At 47.4% G+C, this 23379-nt stretch overlaps 3 protein-coding genes and 1 long non-coding RNA gene across 16 annotated transcripts in view; 2 read left to right on the top strand and 2 right to left on the bottom strand.

The window, feature by feature from the left end:
- Nucleotides 1–412: 412 nt before the first annotated feature.
- On the bottom strand, nucleotides 413–7727 carry LOC147372041 (uncharacterized). Its single transcript, XR_015163908.1, has 2 exons — nucleotides 7540–7727; nucleotides 413–749 (listed from the first exon to the last, which is right to left on the bottom strand). It is a non-coding gene; the product is annotated as an uncharacterized LOC147372041 (long non-coding RNA).
- Nucleotides 7662–9720, top strand: SPRYD4 (SPRY domain containing 4). Its single transcript, XM_086400582.1, has 2 exons — nucleotides 7662–7756; nucleotides 8097–9720. Exons 1-2 carry the CDS (start codon nucleotides 7672–7674, stop codon nucleotides 8633–8635), a joined length of 624 nt encoding a protein of 207 aa, XP_086256708.1. The 5' UTR covers nucleotides 7662–7671; the 3' UTR covers nucleotides 8636–9720.
- Nucleotides 9689–22865, bottom strand: GLS2 (glutaminase 2). 7 transcript variants are annotated; one of them, XM_086400539.1, is made up of 18 exons: nucleotides 21992–22865; nucleotides 18194–18293; nucleotides 17647–17768; nucleotides 16953–17082; nucleotides 16343–16422; nucleotides 16095–16258; nucleotides 15514–15572; nucleotides 14210–14242; nucleotides 13865–13923; nucleotides 13282–13348; nucleotides 13106–13156; nucleotides 12722–12898; nucleotides 11904–12035; nucleotides 11705–11797; nucleotides 11452–11513; nucleotides 10857–10933; nucleotides 10501–10564; nucleotides 9689–10351 (listed from the first exon to the last, which is right to left on the bottom strand). In XM_086400539.1, exons 1-18 carry the CDS (start codon nucleotides 22171–22173, stop codon nucleotides 10195–10197), a joined length of 1809 nt encoding a protein of 602 aa, XP_086256665.1. In that variant the 5' UTR covers nucleotides 22174–22865; the 3' UTR covers nucleotides 9689–10194. The 7 variants fall into 7 exon arrangements, with proteins under 7 accessions (XP_086256665.1, XP_086256668.1, XP_086256670.1 ...); XM_086400542.1 differs by having other exon boundaries at nucleotides 21747–22449; XM_086400544.1 differs by lacking the exon at nucleotides 21992–22865 and adding an exon at nucleotides 18644–18763.
- The window catches only part of RBMS2 (RNA binding motif single stranded interacting protein 2), a 103377-nt gene continuing 102587 nt past the window's right edge, over nucleotides 22590–23379 (top strand). For 3 of the 7 annotated variants that reach the window (XM_086400556.1, XM_086400554.1, XM_086400557.1), the window contains exon 1: nucleotides 22618–22894. The gene's annotated coding sequence lies outside the window, so the exon portion shown is untranslated. Of the gene's footprint in view, nucleotides 22895–23379 lie in introns of all 7 variants that reach the window. The other 4 variants (XR_015163905.1, XM_086400552.1, XM_086400559.1 and 1 more) reach the window with 3 other exon arrangements.

Below are 23379 nucleotides of genomic sequence, written 5' to 3'. Positions count from 1 at the left end.
TGAGCCAGCACTTGGGTCACTGGAATCAGCAAAGGAAAGCATCTTTGAGGAGTTGCATGGGAGTGCAGGGGATTCCTAGGTCAACACTCCTGGGATCACCCAGGACACACAGTGTTCAACTCGGTCTTCTTTTCTGGTTAGTTTGTTCACTTTTTTGCTATCATTCTACTTCATTCTTTTTAAAAATATTTTTGGCCACACCCAGATTGGCATGTGGGATCTTAGTTCCCCAACCAGGGACTGAACCCATGCCCCCTGTTATTGGAGTCCAACCATTGGATCGCCAGGGAATTCCCCACTACGCCATTCTTGTGTTGGGAGTTCTTTTCGGGGGTTGACAATGACGTTTACTCCTGCATTCTCCACATTTCTCTCTTCCGGCTTTAAGTAAACCTACAAACATATTTTAAAATGCTTTTTAAAAATTATTTATGTATTTATTTTTGGCTGGGTCTTCACTGCTGTGTGGGGTTGCGGTGGCTTCTCCTGTTGCAGAGCGTGGGCTCTAGGGTGCATAGGGTCAGCAGTTGCGGCACATGGGCTCAGTAGTTGCGGCTCTCGGACTCCAGAGCACAGGCTCAGTAATTGTGGCGCATGGGCTGAGCACGGGCTTAGTTGCTCCGGGGTGGCATGTGGGATCTTCCTGGACCAGAGAAGACTGTGTCTCCTGCGTTGGCAGGCGGATTCTTTACCACTGAGCCACCAGGGAAGCCTCTTGCAAACATTTTTGAAGTTTTTTCCACTAGGAACTATGGAAATGGAGAAAAGGAACTTGTAAAATAACAAACCTGGGGTAGTTACAAAGTTATTTCAAGTCTTCATGGCTTGTAATAGTAATCCATTCTAGAGTCTCCTCTATCTCTACAGTTGATTCAGTTATTTTTGGTTACTAACCATCAGCCTTTCAACTTATTTCTGTTCCTGGGGCTAGTGAGCCTGTTTACTCCCCATGTCAGAAGATCCCATTTCTGTCCCATAGAGGTGCTGTGAAGCATAATCCATACCACCAAGGAGCAAGTGAGTCTGTAAAGTGTAGGGAATCTTCAGGCAGAGCAATTTGCCTTGCTGCATTTCTGTACAGTGGTCCCGTATGATGACTACAGTTTCCTCTGAGGTTGCCTAGGACCGACTCTCCACCTTTCTGAAGCTACTCCCTAGCCACCCTGTATCCCCTGGACCCAAAAAATAACCCAAGTTTGAGTTCCATAAAAAATCTACTTTGCTGACAAATGGAGAGAGTTGTTGTTCAGTCACTCAGTCGTATCTGACTCTTGTGACCCCGTGGACTGCAGCATGCCTGGCCTCCCTGTCCACTGTCTCCTGGAGGGAGTAGCATGGGAATATACACACTACCATATGTAGTATGGATAGATGGTGGGAATTTGATGTGTGACTCAGGGAGCTCAAGTCAGTGTTCTATGACAACAGAGAGGGGTGGTGGGAGGTGGGAGGTGGGAGGGAGATTCAAGAAGGAGGGTATGTATGTATACCTATGGCTGATGCATGTTAATGTATGGCAGAAACCAGCACGATATTGTAAAGCATTTATCCTTCAATTAGAAAGAAATTTTAAAAAAAGAAACACAAAAAATCCACTTTGTTGATCATACAGGATTGTATGAGGATAAGATGATATACACCTGAGCAATACATCCATGTTAAGTTGACTGCCTTGAAATATAAATGAACTGACTCATGCATTAATCAGATACAAACACAATTTCATGCTTATCAAGTATGGACCATCCTCTCTAGCAATTACAGTGTGGGTGAATAGTGATACGGTACTGAGGGGCTGGGTGACCATCCGTCTCTGCTTCCACCACGTGGAATCTCCATTCCAGCCCTGTACTTAGAATGCCAGGTCAGCATTTAACCCAGCTCCATTGTGTGGACAGTTTCAGTAGGACAAAGGCCCCAGCACAGCACAAGCTAGCCTAGCAGCCCCTTTGGCTAGCTCCTGAGGGCCCCCCTTCTCTCTCTTTCTCTGGTAATGCTTTGCTGACTGCTGACTCCTGGCAAAGTCCAGAACAATCACCAAGCTCTGAGGGCATCATCCCTCTCCCACTCATATTTAAGGGCTCCAATTAGCACTTGTATCAGGCCAGGGCCCCTGCGTGTTAGAAACGGGGTAATCCAAGAAATAGAGTAAATAGTCTAGTCTACCCTGTCCTTGGAAGGATTGATGCTGAAGCTGAAACTCCAATAGTTTGGCCACCTGATGCAAAGAACTGACTCACTGGAAAAGACCCTGATGCTGGGAAAGATTGAAGGCGGGAGGAGAAGGGGACGACAGAGGATGAGATGGCTGGATGGCATCATCGACTAGAAGGACATGAGTTTGAGCAAGCTTGGGGAGTTGGGATGGACAGGGAATCCTGGCGTGCTGCAGTTCATGAGGTCACAGAGTCGGAAACGACTGAGCGACTGAACTGAACTGACCCTGTCCTTGCCTCCTTCTCAACTTTCTTTCCTGTGGAGTCAGATGTAACCCAAGCCAGGCAGACCAATGTTTGCTATGGGTCAGGTCCTGTTCTAAGCACTTTTATATCTCATATACTGGTATTCCCTAGGATCACACCTTCAGCTTATTCCCTACTTACTCTAGTTTACATCCTCTCCTTGGATGACTTCATCTAAGTCATCCCCTCCTTTGAAATTTATATCCAGATACCTACAGAATGTCTTCACCTACTTGGGTGTCCCACAGACCACAAATTCAGCCTGTTCAAAACTGAAATTAATTAATTATCTTTCCCCATCCAAACATGTTTTTCCTTCTGTATCCCATTCAAAATTTTATTATAGTTGCTTTATAATGTTGTGCTAGTTTCTGCTGTACAATGAAGTGAATCAGCTATATGTATACATATATCCCCTCCCTCGTGGGTTTGCCTCGCCCCCCCCTTCCCTGGCTGTATCCTCTCATTAAGTCAGAAACCTATGAATCAAGTTTCCTTCTCCTGACTCTCAATCCCATCTAACAATAACCACAATTCCGTCAGTTCTACTTTTTGGATAGCTGAGCCCACACCAAAGACTCCCAGAGTCTTTGGACTCTGCTTAACTCTGTTTCTAGTCTCATCCCCTCCAGTTCACTTTCCATGTTGCTGTCAGCTCTCTGTTTGTAAAAGGACCTGTAATTTGTCATTACCCTGTGCTCCCTTTAACAACTCTTATATGCCTGAAAAACATTCTTATCAAGGCATACATGACTCTTCATCATTCGGCCTCAACTCTTCTAACTACTCCTTATCTCCCTAGGGTGTGACTCTGGGAATACTGTGCTTCTTGTTGTTCGTCTAACATCCACTCTATTTCATAAGCCAGTGCTTTATCCTAAGCTGTTCCCTCTAGCTTAAATGTCTTTTCCTTCTTTGTCAAGTAAAATTCTATCTCTTCCTAATTATTTATTATGCATGGAAATGTTCAAGAATTAATTACTTGTTCATTAGCAATGAGGCAGATAGATCAACAGAATGAGGGTGAGTTTATCAGATAGATAGCCTGTGAAAGTGAAATAATCCAAGAGATAACAGGTAAGAAACTATTCCCTGAGCAGGGAATAAAGTAATACAGGTGTGGTCTGACAGCGTGAGGAACATGGAATGATCACTTTAGCTCTTAGGACCAGGAGGAACAGAAGAAGTCCTACAGAAATACAACCCTGGAAATTTCTCATTACTGAATGCTGTGTTAAGTTGATTCAGTCCTGTCCGATTCTTGGTGAGTCTATAGATGGTAGCCTGCCAGGCTCCTAGCTTAATGGGATTCTCCAGTTAAGAATACTGGAGTGGGTTGTAATGGCCTCTTCCAGGGGATCTTCCTGACCTAGGGATCAAACCTGCATCTCTTGTCTCCTGCATTGGCAGGTGAGTTCTTTACCACTAGAGTCACCTGGGAGAGGATGACTCTACTGAAGGAAAAGTCACCTTCACACGTGTGCTTCTAGTCTTGAAGAGAATGGAAACCTCTCTTCTCACACCCTAATAGGGATGGAAAGGCTGAGCCAGGCTGACCCCTGGTGGAAGGAATGAGCTAGTGCGTGCAAGAACGTTGGCACAAAACTCCCTTATGTATTCCTTTATTCAAAAACAGTGAACACTTACTCTATACTAAGGGGAACATTGAGACGCAGGAGCGCAGAGTACAAGGGACTTAATGCCCCTTATGAGTTCACAACCGAATGGGTGGGCTAGCCTCTTTAAATGTTCCCTCAGCCTCACTGAGGAGAATGAAAGACCAGGTGAAAAGCCAATGCAGCAGACCAGGGGAGAAATAATAATAACAATCAGATATGTGAGAAGCTGGAATCAAGATTTCTGGGAGAAATATCAATAATCTCAGATACGCAGTGACACCACCTTTATGGTGGAAAGCAAAGAACTAAAGAGCTTCTTGATGAGGGTGAAAAAGTTGGCTTGAAACTCAACATTCAGAAAACTAAGATCATGGCATCTGGTCCCATTACTTCATGGCAAATAGATGGGGAAACAATGGAAACAGTGACAGACTTTATTTTCTTGGGCTCCAAAATCACTGCTGATGGTGACTGCACTCATGAAATTAAAAGACGTTTGCTCCTTGGAAGAAAAGCTATGACCAACCTAGACAGCATATTAAAAAGCAGAGACATTACTTTGCCAACAAAGATCCATCTAGTCAAAGCTATCATTTTTCCAGTAGTCATGTATGGATGTGAGAATTAGGCTACAAAGAAAGCTGAGTGCTGAAGAATTGACGCTTTTGAACTGTGGTGTTGGAGAAGACTCTTGAGAGTCCCTTGGACTGCAAGGAGATCCAACCAGTCAATCCTAAAGGAAATCAGTCCTGAATATTCATTTGAAAGACTGATGTTGAAGCTGAAACTCCAATACTTTGGCCACCTGTGAAGAACTGACTCATTGGAAAGGACCCTGATGCTGGGAAAGATTGAAGGCAGGAGGGGAAGGGGACGACAGAGGATGAGATGGTTGGATGGCATCACCAACTCAATGGCCATGAGTTTGAGCAAGCTCTGGGAGTTGCTGATGGACAGGGAAGCCTGGCGTGCTGCAGTCCATGGGGTGGCAAAGAGTCAGAGACGACTAAGCGACTGAACTGAACTGAGATATGTTAAGTGAGAGAGACAAAGAAGTCAAGGACTTCCAGCTTTCTGGCCTGGGCACAATTGTAGGTTACTGTTCACCAAGTCAAGGGATAGAGGAAGAGAAAGTGTGTAGGAAAGCAAAATTAGCTTAACTACCTTTGTTTTGCAAGCCATAGATATGGCTTCTGGGAAGGCTCTTCCCAACAATCCCTCATGTACTACTCAATCAGAGGCTTCTCCTTTGCTTCCTGAGCATCCTATAACCACTTCAATCACAGCACATAGTCCATGATAATGCAGCTGCCAATATTCTCATCAACCTTCCCACTAGATTCATAGACTTTTGAAAGAAGAACTGTGCTTTGTGGGAAAAAGATGTTAAGCAGCAGTCATATCATGTAAAACCTTGTAACAGTGCAAGGGAATTTGATGCAGGCATAGTAAAACATTTAAGTAGAGAAAAACAAACAAAAAAACCCCAAAAGATAAAAGTAGCGTGGCATGAACAGATTTGTGATTTAAAAATATCATTCTGAGGCTTCCCTGCTGGCTCGGTTATAAAGAATCCACCTGCCAGTGTAGGAGACGCGGGTTTGATCCCTGATCTGGGAAGATCCACATGTCACGGAGCAACTAAGCCTGAGCACCACAACTACCAACTCTGTGCTCCAGAGCCCTTGAGCCGCAATAACTGAAACCCCCTGTGCTCCACAGGAGAAGCCACCGCAGTGAGAAACCCGGGCACAGTGACCATAGGGTAGCCCCTGCTCACAGCAACTAGATAAAAGCCCATACAGCAATGAAAACCCAGCACAGCCAAAAATAAAACTTAAAAAAAATCACTCTGACTGTAGTGTGAACACTGGAAGACAGGTGGAAGTTGGGAGACCAATTTAGAGGCGACCACATTACCACATTTAAAACAAGAAAGTCCCCGTTCAGGTCAAGGATGACAGTCCCTGAACTAGGGACATTGCCACAGGCCCAGTAGTTGGAACTCTGGAATAAAAGAATAATTTTTGGTAAATTAGGCGCTGAAAGACTTGAAATCCCTTTTTCGGGGGAATAGGAGGAAGATGGTGATGCCAGAATCTTGGCTGTCTATGTGCTAATGCCAAACAAAAATAGGGAGCCGGAGTTATGGAGGAGAAGGAAAGAGTGGTTTTATTTCTTTGCCAGGCAAAGGGGGACTGCAGTAGGCTAATGCCTCAAGAACTGTCCCACTCCCCTTTCCTCCTACCCCTCCAGTGTGTAGGAAGAGGTTATATAGTCAGGCAAGTGTATGTGATAAGAATCAAGGCAGTAAGGCACACATGCTTCTTTCTTTGCAAAGTTTCAAGAGTGGGGTTGTTGACAGTAATAGGATGTGTGCTGGTCTTAACAACCTGTCTCCTAATCTTGATGAGCTTTAATCTTGCCTCAGGTGGTTTTGTGGCTGATCTGCCCTTTGGAACTCAAGTCATGGAAGCTGGAGTCATGTTTACAAGAAATGGGAGACAAAAAGGCCTCTGTGCCTGGGAGCCCCACAGAACCCTGGTTAGCATCAATGGGATGTTATTTGGGTGGCCAGTAGAGTGTTGAGAAGAGGCTTTATAATTCTAGAAAGCAGGGATATAGAGACTCAAGCAAATAAAAACGTTCAAAATGTAGGCCCTCAATAATCACCCACTTAACTGATCCATTCTGAACCAAAATAGTGATATTTTGGGGTAAGCTGAGAAAACCAAATATTGAGTTAAACCTTCCCTTACCAGCTCTGAAAACACAAAACCAACATTTATTAATATTTTTTGTTAACAACCGCCACTTACCCAGTGGTTGTTATTTGTCAAGATGTACTCTAGGGTATTCTCTCATTTAACTTTTACTATGGCTGACAGCTAGACACCTTTTTTTCAATGAGACTATTATGGCACAGAAAAATTAAGTGGTTTTGAACTGTGGTGTTGGAGAAGACTCTTGAGAGTCCCGTGGACTGCAAGGAGATCCAACCAATCCTAAAGGAAATCAGTCTTGAATATTCATTGGAAGGACTGATGCTGAAGCTCCAATACTTTGGCCACCTGATACGAAGAACTGACTCATTGGAAAAGACCCTGATGTTGGGAAAGATTGAAGGCAAGAGGAGAAGGGGACGACAGAGGATGAGATGGTTGGATGGCATCACATACTCGATGAACATGAGTTTGAGCAAGCTCCAGGAATTGGTGATAGAGGGAAGCCTGGCGTGCTGCAGTCCATGGGGTCGCAGAGTCGGAAATGACTGAGCCACTGAACAACAACAACACAGGTGGTGGGCTCGAATCCAATCATTGTTTAATTCTAAAATCTATACTTATAACCATCTTGCTACACTTCCTAAACGTCCTATTTAGTTAAAATAAGAACAGCATTCCTCTCCGCAAAATAACCGATTAACCAACCCCCGAGGGAACAGAAACAGAACTCACTAAAATGGCGGCTCTTACGTCATCACACTGCGCCGCGCGCTCTCGAACGCCACGTGCAAGAGGAGCAGGCGGGCAGATGGGCGGGGGCAGGGGTCTCAGCTGGGGGCGTGCCCTGTTCATCCGTGGCGCAAGATGGCGCTCCCCTTTGCACGTTCGTTGTGTCTGTGCCGCCGGGGAGCCAAACGATTGGGGGCTGCCGCCGCGGAAGCCCGCAGAGGTAGGATTCTATGCGTTTACTCTCTTTTACGTCCAAAATAGTTTCCGTCTAATATTCCTGGAGCCCGCGGGAGAAACATTCCCAGCCCTTTCGACTCATTCCCGTCCTCCACCTGCGTTCCAAACGCGGGACACTGGTTTCTTTAAATTACACGGCTTCTCCAGTCCGAGTTTTTCGGCTCCTTGGGCTGCCCGTACTAAAGCGCCCCCACTCTCTTGTCCGCTCGACATTCTGACTCTTCCGTGTTTCCTCGTGATTTGTCTGCCTGTTTTACATCGGCTTGTATATGTTGTAGGGTTCTAGCTCACGTCATTATCCAGTTTTTTTGCTCTGCCCGCAGGCATCAGTTTCAAATTGGAAGAAAAGACAGCCCACAGCAGCCTGTTACTCTTCAAAGGTGACACAGGTGTCAAATACGGCATGGTGGGATTGGAGCCCACAAAATTAGCCCTTAATGTGGAGCGCTTCCGGGAGTGGGCAGTTGTGCTGGCAGACACAGCTGTCACCAGTGGCAGGCATTACTGGGAGGTGACAGTGAAGCGCTCTCAGCAGTTCCGGATAGGAGTGGCAGATGTGGACATGTCTCGCGATAGCTGCATCGGTGTTGACGATCGTTCCTGGGTGTTCACCTATGCTCAGCGCAAGTGGCACACCATGTTGGCCAACGAGAAAGCCCCAGTTGAGGGCATGGGGCAGCCAGAGAAGGTGGGGCTGCTGCTGGAGTATGAGGCCCAGAAGCTGAGCCTGGTGGATGTGAGCCGGATTGCTGTGGTCCACATACTACAGACAGATTTCCGGGGTCCAGTGGTGCCTGCCTTTGCCCTTTGGGATGGAGAGCTGCTGACCCATTCAGGGCTTGAGGTACCTGAAGGGCTCTAGTATGTCCATGACTGGAGTCCCTAATCACTCTCTTGGCCTGCCTCCTGCTCCAAGTGTCTGAAACCTTTTAACTGTGCCCGAAGAAACTGCTGGCTCCCAAAATTCAGAGATGGGTCCTCTGTGCAATATTTGTTATCTTCCTTTCTCCTACCTTGTGAAAGCTAGGCATACGGCCACGCTCTCCCCTCCCCCAAACTACTGCCAATTTCCTAGGCTACTATGAATGTACTTTCTCTGACTTGAATCCTTCAATCTCTCTGCCTCCCTGTGTCCAGGCCTTTCTCAGACTGTATTCAGTCCTGGGGGTCTTACCCTTCAGCTTTGTTTGAATTTCATCACTGTGCTACCTCTCCCTCCGTTTGCCCACATGTAACTCGTTTGTTTTGGGGGCTCTACCTAATCTCTCCAGAGTAAATCCTTTCTACCTCTGGCTGGAGGAGTGGTGCCGTGAATGACTTGGCCCTTTCTGTACAGCACATACAGAGTTTGGACTCTGGTTCCCTCGGGAAGTGCTTTACTGTGTCAGGATGAGAACAGAGCCCTCCTTTCCTAATGCCTCAGTGTTAAGACTCTCAGCCCCACACAGCTGCAGGTCTCCTCACCCTGAGTCCATCTGCCTTAATTGCACACCTCTGATACCTGGTCATCTGTTGCAATCACTGGACCAGTTACAATCATGACCAAAGGGGAAGAGACACATGGGGGATATTGAGGGAATTAGTGCTAGAAATTTTATTCTCCAGGCGGTCCATCTTCATTTCAGCTACAGTTTTGACTTCCAGAGCAAGGAAGGAGGCCTAAGGTCTTACACAATTCACTTGGGGGTTTGTTCAGACCCGAGCAGTTGCCCCCACTTGGCAGCAGAATACACTTAATCTAAAGCAGTATTTGGGATTGAGGAAAACCTAGTGGGGTGAGTATGTGTGTGAAATATGTATTCTTTGGGCTCTGTCTGCCCCTGTGGTTCCATCTTACTCTACAATACCTTTATGATGGTGATGCAGCTGGGTGGCCCTAGGGGAGAAAGAGAAGGACTGGGTCGGGCAAAAATAATTTGTGTAATTAAAGTTTATTTGAGCACAAAATACTTTCTCTGTCTATAAAATTGCTATTAGCAGTAGCAGCAGCACTTCTGGCCAAGGGGGAAGTCTCCAGACTACTAAAGCCTGGTACATAGCTCCCTCTTCTGTGTATATATACACGTGTGATGTGGCTAGAGCCCCTCCGCCAGACTGTCTCTCAGAATGGCTTCTTCGGAGAGAAGAGGGGACCTGCCTGAAGACCTGGGATGATCTGGAGTGGGCTAAGCCATTAGTCTGTACTTTTAAGAAGCCCACAATCTTTGCAGATAGCTCTACTGCAGGTGTCCACAAAGGCACTTCTCTATACTCTTTCTGCCAAGGGAATGGGGGTATTTTGACTCTTTCACAGAAAGCACTGGCCTTAGTCCTGGTCCCCACTGAAGCAGTGCAGCCCTCCGTAGCATGTTTGGTGGTTATATGTTAAGTGTGTGGCCAGCTTGTGCTTTTTCTTGGGCAGGGACCATGCATGCCCCATGCTCACACCATGCTCTCTAAGTTCTCTTTGGACAGGGCCTCAGCTGCAGCTTCAGCCCAAGTCTCAGATGGTGTGTATGAGTCCTGGTAGTCTTGGAGCAGTTTCACCACCTCCAGGTGGTTGAACTGCACAGCATCATCCAGGGGGATGTTGCCCCACCTGAGAGGAGGAACAGAGACCATGAGCAGGCAAAGAAGACATCAAGAGTGCCCTGGTTATACACCTACCTGGTGGCTGGAGCGCAGAAGTAGAGAGGTTGCTGCCTATTTTCAGTCCCCGCCCCCCCACTTTAGCTTAATCCTACTCACCTGTCCTTGACAAAAGGATTCACTTTGCAGGCCTCAATCAGGAATTTAACAACTTCAATGTGTCCTAGGAACATGGGCACAAGGAAAATGAGAGGGTACAGATTCTAAGGCTTGTGGTGTTAACATGAGTACAGACACTTGGCAGCTGGAGTCTGAACTAAAAGGGGTGGGGGAAGGCTTCTTCCCAGTTTTGCTCCCTGCAGCACCCAGTTAATAGCCTGAGCACTGAAGGCCATCCAGACAAAAACTAGTTGTTTCCTCTGTAACCTTGAGGGCACACATAATGGGGGGCACTCTTGGTAGAAAAGAAAGGTCTTGGGATCTGCCTCCCCTCTTTATTTTTAACCTTCAGATACCTTCAGCGGCAGCAACGTGCAGGGCGGTGCGGGAGTCATAGTCTTTCTGTTCCATGTCCATGGCTGACAAGGCAAACCTAAAGGGGAGTAGAAAGTAGCTGGAGTTGCCCAGATCAGCCTAAAGTCACTGGTAGCCTTTCTGAAGTGGGGTCAGACTGGATGAGTTCCAGAAAAAGCAAGACAGAGCTTATGACGAGATCTGCGGACTCTGTACAGTCGGTGTTCTCTATCTGATGAGGCTGTCAACTCCTGTGTCGGGGGGAGTGTGATGGTTCCAGGAACATCACTGCCTACCTGTAGTAGGTGCCCAGTACAGATTCATTGATGTTGGTAGTCCATTTGAGGCAAGGTCTTACCGACCTCCTAGGACTCTGCTTTTAACACCCAGATTAATCACAACAGTGGCTACCATTAATTAAGTTCTTATCACATGGCAGTCACTGTACTTTAAAGAAAAAAACTCATTTAAATACAGTCTCTGACCATTCAGTCTGACTGTAAGGCTGAAGCACTTAACTATTTGGCTATGTTGACGGCTAATGAGATCTCTGACTAGGAGTATTTTATTGTGTGTATTTGGTCAGAGTAGAAGTACCTTCGAAGAGCTGAGACATCTCCACTAGAGGCAGCAAATAAGAGGTTCACCACAGTCTTGTTCTGGAAAACAAATCAGACCCGCCTGAGATGAACTGTGACTTTGAACCCACCCATGCCCAGCTCTTCCCTATCCCCCTCCCTCATGGGTTAGCCTTAGGGGTTAACTTAGCCTAGGGTTTTACTGAAGTGTTATGTAATGTTCTTTTCTGAAATAGTCTTATGAGTCCCCTCGCCCCAAGGGTTCTCCTTACCCGGACTTCTCCCCCTTCACGCCGTGGGTCTAATTTCCTAGCACAGTGCCTCAGGTTATCATAGTTGTGGAAATTGAAGAGAGACACCAACTTCTAGAATTGTAAGGCAAAGAGATTGTTTACTTCCTCCCTGCACTTAGTAGGAGCTCATTTATTTTCTCATTCAAAAATACGAAGTACTATATGCAAAGTAACTTACTTGGCAGAAGTTGACCCCTCTATAGCTGTTCCCCAGCTTGTCCAGTGGAGGTGATAGACACATCATCCCCATGATGTTGGGTACCACCAGGAGGATGGCTCCTGACACAGCTGATTTGGCCGGCAGGCCCACCTTGGGGACAAAGTTGGAACTGAGGATGAGCCAGAGATGCCCCAACTCTGGGTTAACAAGTTAGCCAACCCCAAATGACTGCATGGGCAAGGCCACGCCCATCTCAAACTGTTGGCTTGTAAATTAGCTTTTCTTATTCCTGTCCGCCCCTACCCTCTTTTAAATTTGTGGCTTCAGTAAGGAACCTATCTACTCTGTGCCTGACGCTGTCCTAGAGCTAGGACAAAGTCTGTCAGTTAATTTACATTCAGGTGGTAGGAGGTAGACAATAAACAGGTAGACAAAGACAAAAATAATCAACTTAGGATAACACACTAGAAAAAGAGCAGGGTGCTGTGATTGAGGATGAAGTGGGAGGGAGGGAGGGAGGTGCTCAATGGGGAAGTGGGTGGTCAGAAAAGCCTCTCTTTGGAAGTGACCGCCTGTATGAGACCTGAAGAGTCTCCAGCCGTGTGAAGGGCGGCAGCAGAGTGGTTCTGAAATTGTACCCTCCTGCGTTTATGTGTTTGAGGGGCTTGCTGTGTTTGGCAAACTCCCCTAAGGATTCTTGGTCTAAATTGCCCGGCTGGAGGTTAGTGAGTGAGAGGCAGGAACACACGTCCACCTCTCCACCTTCAGAGAGTCAGTGTCCTCTCTTCTTGGCTCTGGGCTCGTGACGAATGGATGGCAGGGCCAGACGCACTCACATGGAAGGCAAACTGGCCCGAGAAGTCATACATGCCGCAGGAGTGCATGAGGCTGAGGGTGTTGCGCACGGCTTCCGCGCTCAGCACGCTCTCTCCAGTGATGGGGCAGATCCCACCATTGGCCAGGGTGGCTGCCATGACACTGCCCGATTCACAGGTCACCTCCACAGAGCACAGCTGTAGAGACGAGGCAGAGGTGAGGGTGCGAAGTGGACCTGAATGCTGTGCTCTGAGGTGTAAAGCAATGTTCTTGACACCTTGACTCTTCAACAAATTGCCCTGGTGTTTCTGAAGGACCCCGGGACCCCTGGTGACCATCTTGTGGGTCACAGGAAGGAAGGCAGTCTGTTATACCCTTGACCCTGAATGGCGGCGTTTGCTTACCTGGAAGTAGAGATCAAGGGCAGCCATCATGTCCACCCCTTTAGGAAAGCACTGCAAGGAAGAAGAGGAGAGAGCCATCAGCAGTCCCTGTCGCACTGCCAGAAGTCCCCAACCCCCTCTGCCCTTACACCAGCCGCAGAATCCCAGGGACTTTCTCTACCGCCTCTCCTGGTTACCTTCTTTTCCTTTAGATAATAACCGATGGCATAATTCCGATCCCCTGTTTCCTTCTCTGACTGGAATCTGAAGGAGACACCCAATTTAGTAGTTGACATTGGAAAGATGGGTGTGAGGAGAAGGGGGAAAAATACCTTCCCTCAGACAGAAAACTAGATCGCACATGTCAAAGTAAATCAGCCCTTTTATAAATTCTCCCAGTGATACTGGAGGAAATGTCTGAACCTCAGCCAGCACTGGGCCCAGCTTTATGGTAGTGTGAAAAACAACCAAACCCCAATGGTGTGGTCATCTAGCCTAGGAAAATGACATTTTTGGCTTTGCGAAGCTTGGCAAGATAGGGCCCAGGTGCAGACTCTCACGCTGTTTTTCACGTTAAGTACTAAACAGAAATGGAACAAATTCTTTTACAAAGCAAACAAATGTGGAGGATGGGGCAGGGAGGAAGCTGGGAGGTCAAAGTTCCCCTGGGATTCCTTCCTCCTAACATTCTATCCTCCTCCTTGATTCAATGTGTGTACACACCCTCAAAACACCGCCCCCCACACACACATTTAGCTAGTCCTGTGAACAGGGCCTTACGTGGCATTGCTGAAACCCATGTATTCATTCCCAGCCATTTTGTTCAGATATTGCAAGACCTGGAAGAGAAAAGGAAGCATGGGAGGCACCCCATGCGTGAAGACCCCTAGTGAACACACACAGGCTTCTGCACTCCTAACCCTCTGCACTCCTCAGTCCTTATCCCAGCAGGGACTTCTGAAGGTCTTCCTCCCTGACACCAGATCCCCACACTTCTGAAAATAAGGCTTCTAGTATGGGCTGGTGCACCATCAAAGTGGGGTTAAAGCCAGGCACCGGGGCAGCTGGAATGGACACTTTGCCATAGAGAAAAGCAGCCAGGGGCTGAGCAGCGAGGGAACTTACAAAATCAAACTTTTCTGCTTTGTTACAGTCCATCTGCAAGGCAACAAAAAGAGCTGTCAGTATTCTAAGCCTAGGAGGCTGACAGGGAGGGCCAGAAGGACCTAGTGGAGACAGACTGTTAGATTGGTTTTGCTACTGGGCATGTGTTGCGTTTTACAGTGACTTTTTTTTTTTTTTAACTGAGACTTTTTGTATCCATGCCTATGTAGTGATCTTAAAAACCATTTAGAGTTTATGATCAAGTAATGAGTACAGATAATTTCACCCTATCTGTGAGCCTCACCCATCCCTGGGTTTCACTCCCATCTCCATCCTCAATGCCAATCCTCATCCCCCACTCCCACTTCCGTGTTCTGGTTCCAGTCCTGTCCCCAAGCCCCGCCCCTATTCCTGCTCCCCATCCTCATTGCTTATTCCCCTGCTGGAGCCTTACTCTGTGCTATTCCTGACGCCCACAGCCATCTCAAGACTGGAGTGAGTGATGGGAATGGGAGGAGGGTTTGTGTTGTATACACTGTAATGCTCAACTATATAAACTATATTGATAATTGAAGTAAAGTTAAAGATTTTAGCTGAGGGTCACGTCAGTAGGGCCTGTTTAGATGGGAATGGGATGAGGCAGGTCCCAGATACAGGGTTGTAGACAGAGTGATCCTAGAGCAAGGGGAGAGCCTGGTCCCTCCCAAACCTTCAATTGCTTCCTCTCTGTGTCAACTATAGTGTCAACACTGCAGGAACTCTGACACCTGAGTCCCTAGGGGGAGGGTTCCTAACACCACCTTCCTCAGGAGGGCCTGTGATTGGCTCTGGATTGTTGCTGCCCACACTGCTCTCAGGTTCTTGCTCAAGCCCTGGGAGACCTACAGCTGACAGGCTGGCCTGACTTCCTTGCTCAAGGCCAACTCACAGCTCCGGGTGACGTGAATAGCTGCCCCGGTCTGGCCATTCACCCTTCTTTCCATGTGTCCCTCACCCAGAAGTGGCCAATCAGTACCTAAAAGAGCTGTCCTCCCCTTGTGTCTGGCATTTGGCCCTTGGTTCTAGGCTGGGGTCAGGACCTGCTGTCTTCTCTCTGGGCCAGGAAGCTCTGGGCTCCAGACTCATGGGTGGGGGCAGGGATACAGTTCCTCTTACTAATGTCCTCAGCATAATTTATGAGTCCCTTCTGTGTCTTCACTGCCTCCTAGGCACCCTCAAAGGAATCAAGGCCCCACCAATCTCCCTGGAGAGACAGGCAGATATGAAGGATAGAAGAACAAGGTGAATAGAAAGCAGTACCTTCCAGAAGCCTAGGTAGCACTGACCTTGATCAGGGAGCTCACGACAATAGCACCAGCATTGACCATGGGGTTATGGGGGATTCCTGGGGAAATACAAACCACCCAGAGTCTTATCAGCCACTTAGTAAAACCTTCACAGCCTGCCCACTCTGCAGGGTAGATGGGAAAGGTTTCTTTGCTGGGGAGGATGGAGTGACAGAGCTGATCAGGAAGGGCAGAGGACTTCCCTGGTGGTCCAGTGGTAAAGAATCCCCCCTGCCTATGCAGGGGACACGGCTTTGATCTCTGGTCCAGGAAGATTCCACATGTCACAAGGTAACTAAGCCTGTGCACTGCAATTACTGAGCCTGAGTGCTGCTGCTACTGAAGACTGAGTGCCCAAGAGCCCGTGCTCCACAACAAGGGAAGCCACTGCAGTGAGAAGACAGTGCTCCGCAGCTAGAGAGTAGCCCCACTCGCCACAGCTAGGGAAAGTCTGTACAGCAATGAGGACCTAGTGCAGTCAAAGATAAAAAAAAAAGGGCAAAGAAACACATACCCTTGGGAGAGGGGTGGGATAAGAAAGGGACATCTGTGAGTCTGGTCCGGGCCCAGGGAGTGCTCACCTTCCTCATTGAGGGAGAGCGTGTTGTAGCGCAGGCCGCTGGGCTCCTTGCCCACGAACTTGTGCACGTAGTCTGTGCCTAGGGTGCTTATGGAGATGGCATACGTGAGGGGCTTCACGCAGGACTGCAGGCAGAAGGGGATCTTTGTGTGGCCCACGGAGTGTCTGGAGGCAAACGGGGGCCGTGAAAGGGGTTGGACTATGCTCTGCACCTGTGCCCTGTCTTCCCTTCCTCACCCAGCATCTCACCGTTGACCATCCACAGTGCACAGCGAGACACCCCACAGGTCTGGATTTGACTTGGCCAGCTGAGGGATGTAGGCTGCCACCTGCATAGGAGTGGGTAGAGAAAACAGAGACAGAATGGAGAAATGGACATGGAGAGGGGGAACAGAGCTGAGGTTCAGGATCAGGAGAATCTTTTAGATAAAAGCTAAAATTCTGACTTGTGCAGGACAACAGGGTTCCCTCCTGCCTGGTGTTCCTAGAGACACTGAAGCCTTAAGTCCTAGGCCTTACCCTTCTGCAGACACACTCCTATAGAGATAGCAGTAAAGTGCATAGAAGGTATTAATACAAAGAGAATACTGGGTTAGCTTTCCTTTCTCTCCTTAGGCTCAATAACCCTATAGTCTCTTTCAAAGTTCTATTGAATCCTTATGTCAGTTGTCTCCATAAAAACATCAGATTCCCTCACTTGCTCTAGAAATCACAGGTAAAAATACATAAAGCTCTTGTCCCCCACTTTAGAGGTTCTGCTTTTCATCTCTCGTCAATTGGATTTCCAGCGCCAGGAAATCTCCGAGAAGCAAGGTATACCTGGCCCAGAGCCCTTGCCCCTCCATCCCCTGGCCCTCACCTTGCCTCCAGTGAGCTCTTTGGCATCCTCAAAGATGCGGTCCACGTGGCTCGTGAACTCCTCAAAATCAGGAATAACAAACTTCTTTCGGAAGGCCTGAGTCAGTAGCACAATGTTGCTGCTCACACACCTGGATCCCGGACACAGTTGGGTTAGAGGGTTGGAGAGACACAGCTGTGACTCATGTGGAGGCATGGGGGTTGGGAATAAAAAGTGTGAGTGGTTGTTGGGTTTGGGACCAACAGCTGTGTATGTAACCTTGGGTCTATCGCTGGATTTTTCTGGGTCTTGTTTCTATGCCTCTAAAATGAAGGGTTGTAATGATATGGAAAGATATTCCAAGACACTATCTAGGAGGAAAAAAAACCTGAATAATCTGTATAGTAGGTTTTATATTTTAAATCTTAAATGTTTACATATGTATATGGACATTACCTAGAAGATACTTACTAATCTGTTCACTTCTGGAAAAAGGGACTGGGATTGGGGAGAGAGGGAAAAGAGAACATGTATTTCTCTGTTGTTTGAATTTTTATAATAAGTATAGGCATATTCACGTGTTGCTTGTGTAACCAGTAAATAATAAAATTAAGTGAGGGGTTGACTTGAATCCCTAGGATCCCTCCTGGCTGTTCAAGTCTGTGTCCCCAGAACAGTTTTGAGAGGGGGTGCCCTTGTTTCCCGGGGCCCTCACTTTCGGAAAAGATCTCGGTCCAAGAGGCCACCACTGTTGGACTGTCGAACCATGCGGCGCATCTGGCTCATGCAGTCCCGGAGCCGGGGATCTGACGTCTGCAGTCCGGTGGCCTTCAGCGCCTTCCGGGGAAAGAAGCCTGGTAAGGTCAACTACAAGGACAATAATCCAATCCTAATCATTTCCCCCAGTGGATCACAATGAACTCAACCCCAACTACTACAACAGGTGGAACAAATGGGTTTGCAGACTAAGAAAGGATGCAGTATAACAATTTTGAAGGCTAACATGGGTTTCCTTGCCCTTTTTCATCAAGGCAGCTGGTTTCTGACCCCCTTGGATGTATGTGCCAAACCAGGAAGATAGGCAGAGTCAGAGGGTTGAATTACCCCTTCTGGGACAGCCTAGGCTATCTGCTACCATCAGCTGTTTTTCATCCTCATAATGAAGCCGCCCGTTAGCTGCCTTGTACCTGTCCTACCTTCCTTTTCCCAGTTTCCAGAGATCCTAAGGGATGAGTATCCCGAGCAGGTGGAGAGGAACTTACAGTAGTGAACTTGTGGATAGGTATTCGTTCCTGTCCCTCAGCAATAGTGTAGAAGAGCAGGTCACCCAGACGGGACAGCATGCCACTCTCTGAAGAGTCACTGTTTGGAGGCAGAGACAGGGGAGAAGGACAGGAACCTGAGAACTGCTCCCTGCTCCTCCTGTTAGAACAAGGCTGATCAGTAGGGAGGTGTCCTTGGTCTACACGTCCTCCCCGAACCTTCTGATCTATCCCTATAATTCTAACCTTCACATCTGTCCTGTTCTCCAGCTTTCTTTTGTTCCTAAACTTCAGACATTTGTTTCTAGTTGCCTCTTAAATAACTGCATTTCTAGGGGTACCATAGCACTGCAAACTCAGCATGTCCAAGTCTGAGGTCATCTTGCCTGCCTCCCTCCATCTGCTCCTCCTCTTGTTGTTCCCATTTGGATTAATAGTGTTACCACTTACCCACAAGCCAAGCTGGAAACATGGAATCATTTGGACAATCCCCATACCCTACATCCATAACCAAACCTGGATGAATTTATCAAATCCATGTGCTTTTCTTCTTTCCCCCTCTGTTGGAATGGGGTAGTAGAAAGTACAGAGTTTGCCCCATAATAGCTGTGTGATCTTAATATGGATAGTAAGTCAAGTTATTTAATACAGCTGAACCTGCTTCCTCATCTCTAAAATAAGGGTTTAATATCTGCTTCACATGGGTAATGTGAGGTTTAATTTCAACGACATTCCATGAAAAACTATCTTTCACAAAGTAGATGCTCAGTGGCTCCTTGTTTGTCGATTACACATTCTCTTGACTTGCAATCCATTGTTCACAATGTGACAGTTATCTTTCTAAAACTCAAATATCATTTCTCTAATCAGACCTTTGATAGTTCCCTAGTACCTACAAAATAAGTTCTATTTCTTGGTATGGCATTAAAGGCTCTTTAAAATCTGCCAACATTCCTTTCCTACTTTCTACCATGCCCTCACACTCCAGTTATGCCAGGAGTAAACAAAAGAAGTAAATAAGAGAAGCAAGCTGAAGAACACTGTTTATACTATGGTACTATAGTACGGTACAGGTAATAAATAGGTGGCTCCCCAAATGGGCTAAGGCACTGTCAGGCTTCCTGGCCTTTGTTGTGTATACTGAAACTTCTGCATGGAAAGACCTTTTCCTCCTTCACCTGTACAGTCCTGCTCATCCTACAAAGTCCATATCAAATGTTATTAACTCTGTAAAGGCTTCCCCAAACTCCTAGTTTTGCTTATGCTGCTGGTATGACACAACATACCACCTTATTGACAGAAAACAGTCTTCCCTGCTCTACTGTCGTGTCTTCTTGGTTTTTTTTGGAGGCAGGGCTGGGCCAGGCAGCATTGGGATCTTAGTTCCCCTACCACAGATATCAACATGTAATTGTTGATATTTGCATAAAATATCTCTAGAAGGTTGTACAAGATATCAATGACAGATGTCTCTGCGGAGAAAAATTTCCTAAGAATTTAAGACACAGTTGAACAACTGCATAAGAATATGTAGTAACCGAACTGAAGATTGGTTAAATAAATTAGGATATCTCAATATAATGGAATCTTACAATGACAAAACAGCAGCCATTAAAAGGACAATATCATGCATGCACACATTAAATCATATTAAAAGCTGTTTATAAATGGAAAAGATAGGCGATCAAAGAATAGTAATATTATCCTACTTTTGTTAAATTTTTATATATCCATATATAGCATATAGTATATATGTGGATATAAATCATGGATTTATATTGAATACAGATATATGGTTGCCTCTAATATTGGGACCTTAATTTTTTCCTTGATACTCTATTTACCTTGTTTTTCTTTAATAATTAGAAATAAAGCTAAATGTTAAAAAAACAAAACAATAACCTGAATTAAAGGGCTTTTTCTCTTTGCTACCCTCCTCCACCAAGAACACTTTCCCCTCATGGATGGTGCCACATTCCCAGAGCCCATCCCCCTCCATGCCCTCAACTCCTTCTGCCCAAAGGAGTATCAGTCCAAGGCCTTTAACCAAGAAGTCTCTGGGAGCACAGGCAGCAAGAGGTAGGAGGATCAAGTTTCCTGAGAACACTTCCAACTGTAAATCAAATACTCCAGTTAAACACACACACACACACACACACACACACACACACACTTCTATTACCTGAGCCACAGGATAAGGAAGGAGGTGTGTGTGTACAGGAACCAGGGATGTCTCTTGCTCCCCATCCCACAGAAGATGTGAGGGTGAGGGAGATTAAACCTTTTCTCTATCCCACCATTATTTCTCTCAAGGTGATTATTTGGGAAAAGTTTGGATGGAAAGTTGACTGGGAGACAGAAGGTTTATTCTTTAAAGTTTAAACATTCTGTGTCTCCTTGAAAAGAGGCTGATGTATAGCATAGTAACAATTCTTACCAATAATAAATTGTTTAGTTGCTAACTCTTGTCCAACTCTTTTGCGACTCCATGGACTGTAGTCCGCTAGGCTCCTCTGTCCATGGAATCTCCCAGGCAACAGTGGGTTGCATTTCCTTCTCCAGGGCATCTTCCCCACCCAGGGACAGAACCAGAGTCTCCTGCATTGGCAGGTGGGTTCTTTACAACTGAGCCATCAAGGATAAATAGATAAAGCTTATTGAATGTTACCTGGCCAGGACAGGGGGCTTCCTGGGTGGATCAGACAGTAAAGAATCTGCCTGCAATGTGGGAGACCTGAGTTCGATCTTTGGGTTGGGAAGACCCCATGGAGAAGGGAATGGCTACCCACTCCAGTATTCTGGCCTGGAGACAGGAAATCCGGTGGTGGTGAGGTAGAAGACAGAGTGGTCTGTCTGGTTATTTTAATTATAGTGTGCATATCTTTCTGATTGTCCTCAATAGATGTCAATGACAGGGGAGTTGGTTCATTTCTTATTCTTGCTATAAAAGAGCAGGGGCTACCTGCATAGTGTCTGTGTTGGCTTCTGGGGACGACAAAATTTCCTGCTCAGTCTGTTTCTGCGTGTGGAAGACAAGAGGCTCACCCACTAAGGGTTCCTGGGTGGTGGGGGAGAGAGGTTCAGCCTCTAAGGCTGATTGACACCAAAGGAAGAAAACACCTTAAATCAGGGAGCCGCCTGCGCAGCACGTTTAATGGCTCTTGACTGGTTCTGGTTTGGGAGATCTGCGTCTTATGATCTTCCCCTCCATTATAGATTTTCCTCCTTCAAAAACCAATAGGAGAACCACCCTTATTCTAGATTAGGGAGTCCTGATTACGAACACAACACATACGCAGATGACATACGCACCTATCTGCGTACAGATAACACTCGAACATCACACATTACATGCCGAAACACAGGTCACACACAGATCCAAGTACACCAGGACACAAGGCAGGCTGTTCCACACCCACGCATCCTCGAAAATACACACGAGGATCAGGGAGAAAAGGAGGGTGAGGATGGGCAGTGCTCACACTGCCCTGCACTCAGAGACGTGCACCAAGCAACACTCCGCGCCCACCAGCATTCCCAATTAAGTACGCACCTTGGATAGGCACCATCCCGAGCACCGACCTGCCCAAAAGCCATCCCGGGCGGACGGCACTTTACCGCCCGAGCGTGGCGTACCCAAAGCCCCAAATCTAAAGGAAAAGGCATCGCAGGACAGTAAGCTAGGAGAGGAGAAGGAAGATGGGATGCGTTCCTGAGGGAATAGGACTCGGAAGCTAGCGGGAACCGCAGTGGGAGTGGGAGCGAGCCTGTCCCTTGCCCCTGTCCCGCGAGTCTTACTGATCCTGATGCTGCGTCTGGTGGCTGTGCGGCGTCTCCTTGCCTTGCGCCGCGGCCTCACTGAGGTGGTGCCGGACGCCCCACGTAAGGAGAGGGTTCTGGCTCAGGTGACCCCAGCCTCCCCGCCGGCAGTGACTGCCAGCCCTGCTCAGCGAATTCTGTAGAGCCTTGAAGGAGCGCATCCCCCCAGCTCGCCGCCTGCTCGGCCCGAGCGCCCAGGGCGTCTGAGAGGTGGTTGGAGGGAGGGCCGGAAGAATCGCGGACCAGGTGGGGAGAGCTCAGTGATGGGGTGCAGTGGAGAGGAGAGGCCCGGTGGGTGGGGTTGGTGCAGGAGGAGGGGCCGGTCTCTACAGGGCTCGGGACACTGCCAGGTGTACCCAATTCCCCCTAGACAGGGCATCGCGGAGACGCGCACGCGATGGAGCAGAGGCTGGGGGTGGGGAGCGGGGGGGTCTAGCAGCTGGTGAGAAGGGGGCGGTGTTTGAGAGTTGGGATGGACAACGCCCAGGTCCAATCATTGAGAAAGTTTAAAAAAAAAACAAAAAACTTGGGGGCGGAGATAAGATGAGGCTATCCAATGAAAGCAAGGCGGTGGGCCATCCATAAAAGCGGACCGATTCCTCTGCGCTCTGGCCCGCTGCGGCTAGCGGTACATGAAGGTGCTGAGGGCGGGAAAGCTGAAGTTGGGGCAGTGGCGAGGGCCAAGGACGCGGTGGCGGTCAGAACGATGGAAGCCTCGGAGAGAGAGGAGAGCGGTACCCCTTTTCACTCGGATAAGAGTGAGCCATGTTCAAGAGGCCTCTTAGGTGACCTTCGACATTCGAAGGCCAGAACCAGCCCTCAGTACCCTCCCTCGTAGTACAGCATCGAGGCGGAACGCCGAGTCTCCAGCACGTGGTGTTGGTGAGTGAGGAGTCAGACGGCCGGAAATTACCCCGGCTGGAAACAGCCTGCAGCACTTAAGTGAGATCTGTGGGTGGAGGAAAGATCACCCTAGGTTGCTAGGGTGCCTGGGTTTTCGTTTTATTTCTACTACTTAGTGGCCGTTTAAGACTTAGGTGTCCTTAATTCTGAGCCCTTAAACATTTTATAAATCGTTAGGTGCTCCTGAAATTTTATCTTATTTTTTAATTGCTTGCCTCTGTATTCCTCACGGTTAGAAAAGATGTACAAAAAGGATTTTGAAAACTAAGCACATTCAGAAATTTTATCATTTGCAACAAGAAGAGCATTCGCCTGTATCTTCACAGCGTTTAGTAGAAGCTCATGGAAATAATAACTTATGGTGTGTCAACCGCTTTATATAGTCTCCCTCCTTCTTACCAGAGACCTAAAGAATAGCTGTTACTAGTCCCATTTTGAAGATGAGGAAACTAGGACTCAGAAAT

Source organism: Bos grunniens, chromosome 5, assembly GCF_055505025.1.
Source record: "Bos grunniens cultivar Pamir isolate PY7600 chromosome 5, Bosgru_T2T1.0, whole genome shotgun sequence".
Lineage (NCBI taxonomy): Eukaryota > Metazoa > Chordata > Mammalia > Artiodactyla > Bovidae > Bos > Bos grunniens.
This window is presented reverse-complemented; position numbering and strand designations above follow the sequence as displayed.

Bases quoted from the DNA above. Each gene is read 5' to 3' on its own strand.
- SPRYD4 (XM_086400582.1), top strand. From the start codon at position 7,672: ATGGCGCTCCCCTTTGCACGTTCGTTGTGTCTGTGCCGCCGGGGAGCC. The intron at 7,757-8,096 runs GTAGGATTCTAT...CTCTGCCCGCAG, and splicing joins CGCCGCGGAAGCCCGCAGAG to GCATCAGTTTCAAATTGGAA.
- GLS2 (XM_086400539.1), bottom strand. From the start codon at position 22,173: ATGCGCTCCTTCAAGGCTCTACAGAATTCGCTGAGCAGGGCTGGCAGT. The intron at 15,573-16,094 runs GTGAGCACTCCC...GTATTTCCCCAG, and splicing joins GCTCTCCCTCAATGAGGAAG to GAATCCCCCATAACCCCATG. The intron at 13,157-13,281 runs GTAACCAGGAGA...TCTTCCTTGCAG, and splicing joins ATTATCTAAAGGAAAAGAAG to TGCTTTCCTAAAGGGGTGGA.